At 46.0% G+C, this 1154-nt stretch overlaps 1 protein-coding gene across 1 annotated transcript in view; it reads left to right on the top strand.

Moving 5' to 3' along the window:
- LOC125482599 (zona pellucida sperm-binding protein 3-like) overlaps positions 1-1154 on the top strand; it is a 6070-nt gene that overhangs the window by 504 nt on the left and 4412 nt on the right. The window contains exon 2 of the mRNA XM_048594702.1: positions 13-195. Within this exon, the coding sequence (XP_048450659.1) occupies positions 13-195 (183 nt within the window). The remainder of the gene's footprint in view (positions 1-12; positions 196-1154) is intronic.

The following is a 1154-nucleotide window of genomic DNA, read 5'->3' as shown; positions in this document are numbered from 1 at the left end:
CAGACTGTGATGGTACAGTGTGGAGAGCACAACCTGCTGGTCAGGGCACAGTTGGATTTATTTGGAACCAGGCACCTGATTAAAGCTGCTGACCTGACCCTGGGGACAGCAGGTTGTCGGCCAACCAGGATTGACCCTGAGAACTACACTGTCGTCTTTGACTATGGCCTGCATGAGTGTGGTAGCAGATTGCAGGTAATGGGAGTCCTCCATAGTTGGTGGAAGTTTGGGCTGTACCCTGTTCCTTCCTGTAACCCTGGCTCCAATGCTGTTGATATTGGGGTGTACTTTTTCCTGCAATCAAACTTAGAATCTGTCTCTTCTGGATTAGACTGTGGCTTAAGTGGTCTTGCTGGTCCCAAACCTCTCCTGTTGTCCCCATGGTCTGGAGATTATTTCTGGTTTGCCTGAACTTGATTAGCTTTCAATGTTTGAGGCTTGTTTCTCCACAGTCAGCTCCTTTGCCATCCCCCATCCCCATCCCATGGGGATGGCACTTCTAAACAAAATGAGGTTAATATTGAGGTGCCTTGGTCTTGAGGGGCTCCAAACTTCCCACTTTCCTTGTCATTGTAATAACTGGGCTCCTGGGATAAGTGTTCTGTTTCTCTATTATTAGATTACCTCTTGTTCTGTTTACTGAAACTGATCTTATGGAGTCACTTTGTGGATTAGTTTGGTCTTGTACTCACAATATGCGCAAATGTTGGAGGTTTGCTGATGACTGAGGAAACCGAAATGTGCCTGTGGTGTCTCATTCTGAGAGAATCAGGACCATGTTCCTGTTCCCTTAGTGATATTTTTCCTGAAAAACACATCCCTTTGTTTCTACAAATGCACATTTCCACTCTAAATGAATTCCCTGTCTGACCATTGCTGACCTGTAGAATGATGCATTACCTTGTTCCCTTGGTATAAAAGGACTAACCCCTGAGCTGTGACCTATTGCCCCTAAAACTGATCTCTCAGGCTCCGTGAGCAAACAGGAACTTGGCATTGAGCCTGTCAAGCTCCCGAAGGAATTGTGGAAATGGGATGATGTCCTTATGAATGTTGCGTAGAACCTTCATTTCAAATGGGTTCCCCATTCCTTAACCTGGTGTCTTTCAGATGACTGGAGATTTCCTGATCTACACCACCCACCTGACCCACAT

This window comes from Rhincodon typus, unplaced genomic scaffold (genome assembly GCF_021869965.1).
Source record: "Rhincodon typus isolate 14 unplaced genomic scaffold, sRhiTyp1.1 hic_rhity00013182, whole genome shotgun sequence".
Classification (NCBI taxonomy): Eukaryota; Metazoa; Chordata; class Chondrichthyes; order Orectolobiformes; family Rhincodontidae; genus Rhincodon; species Rhincodon typus.
Note: the sequence above shows the minus strand (reverse complement) of the source record. Positions and strands in the feature narration are given on the sequence as shown.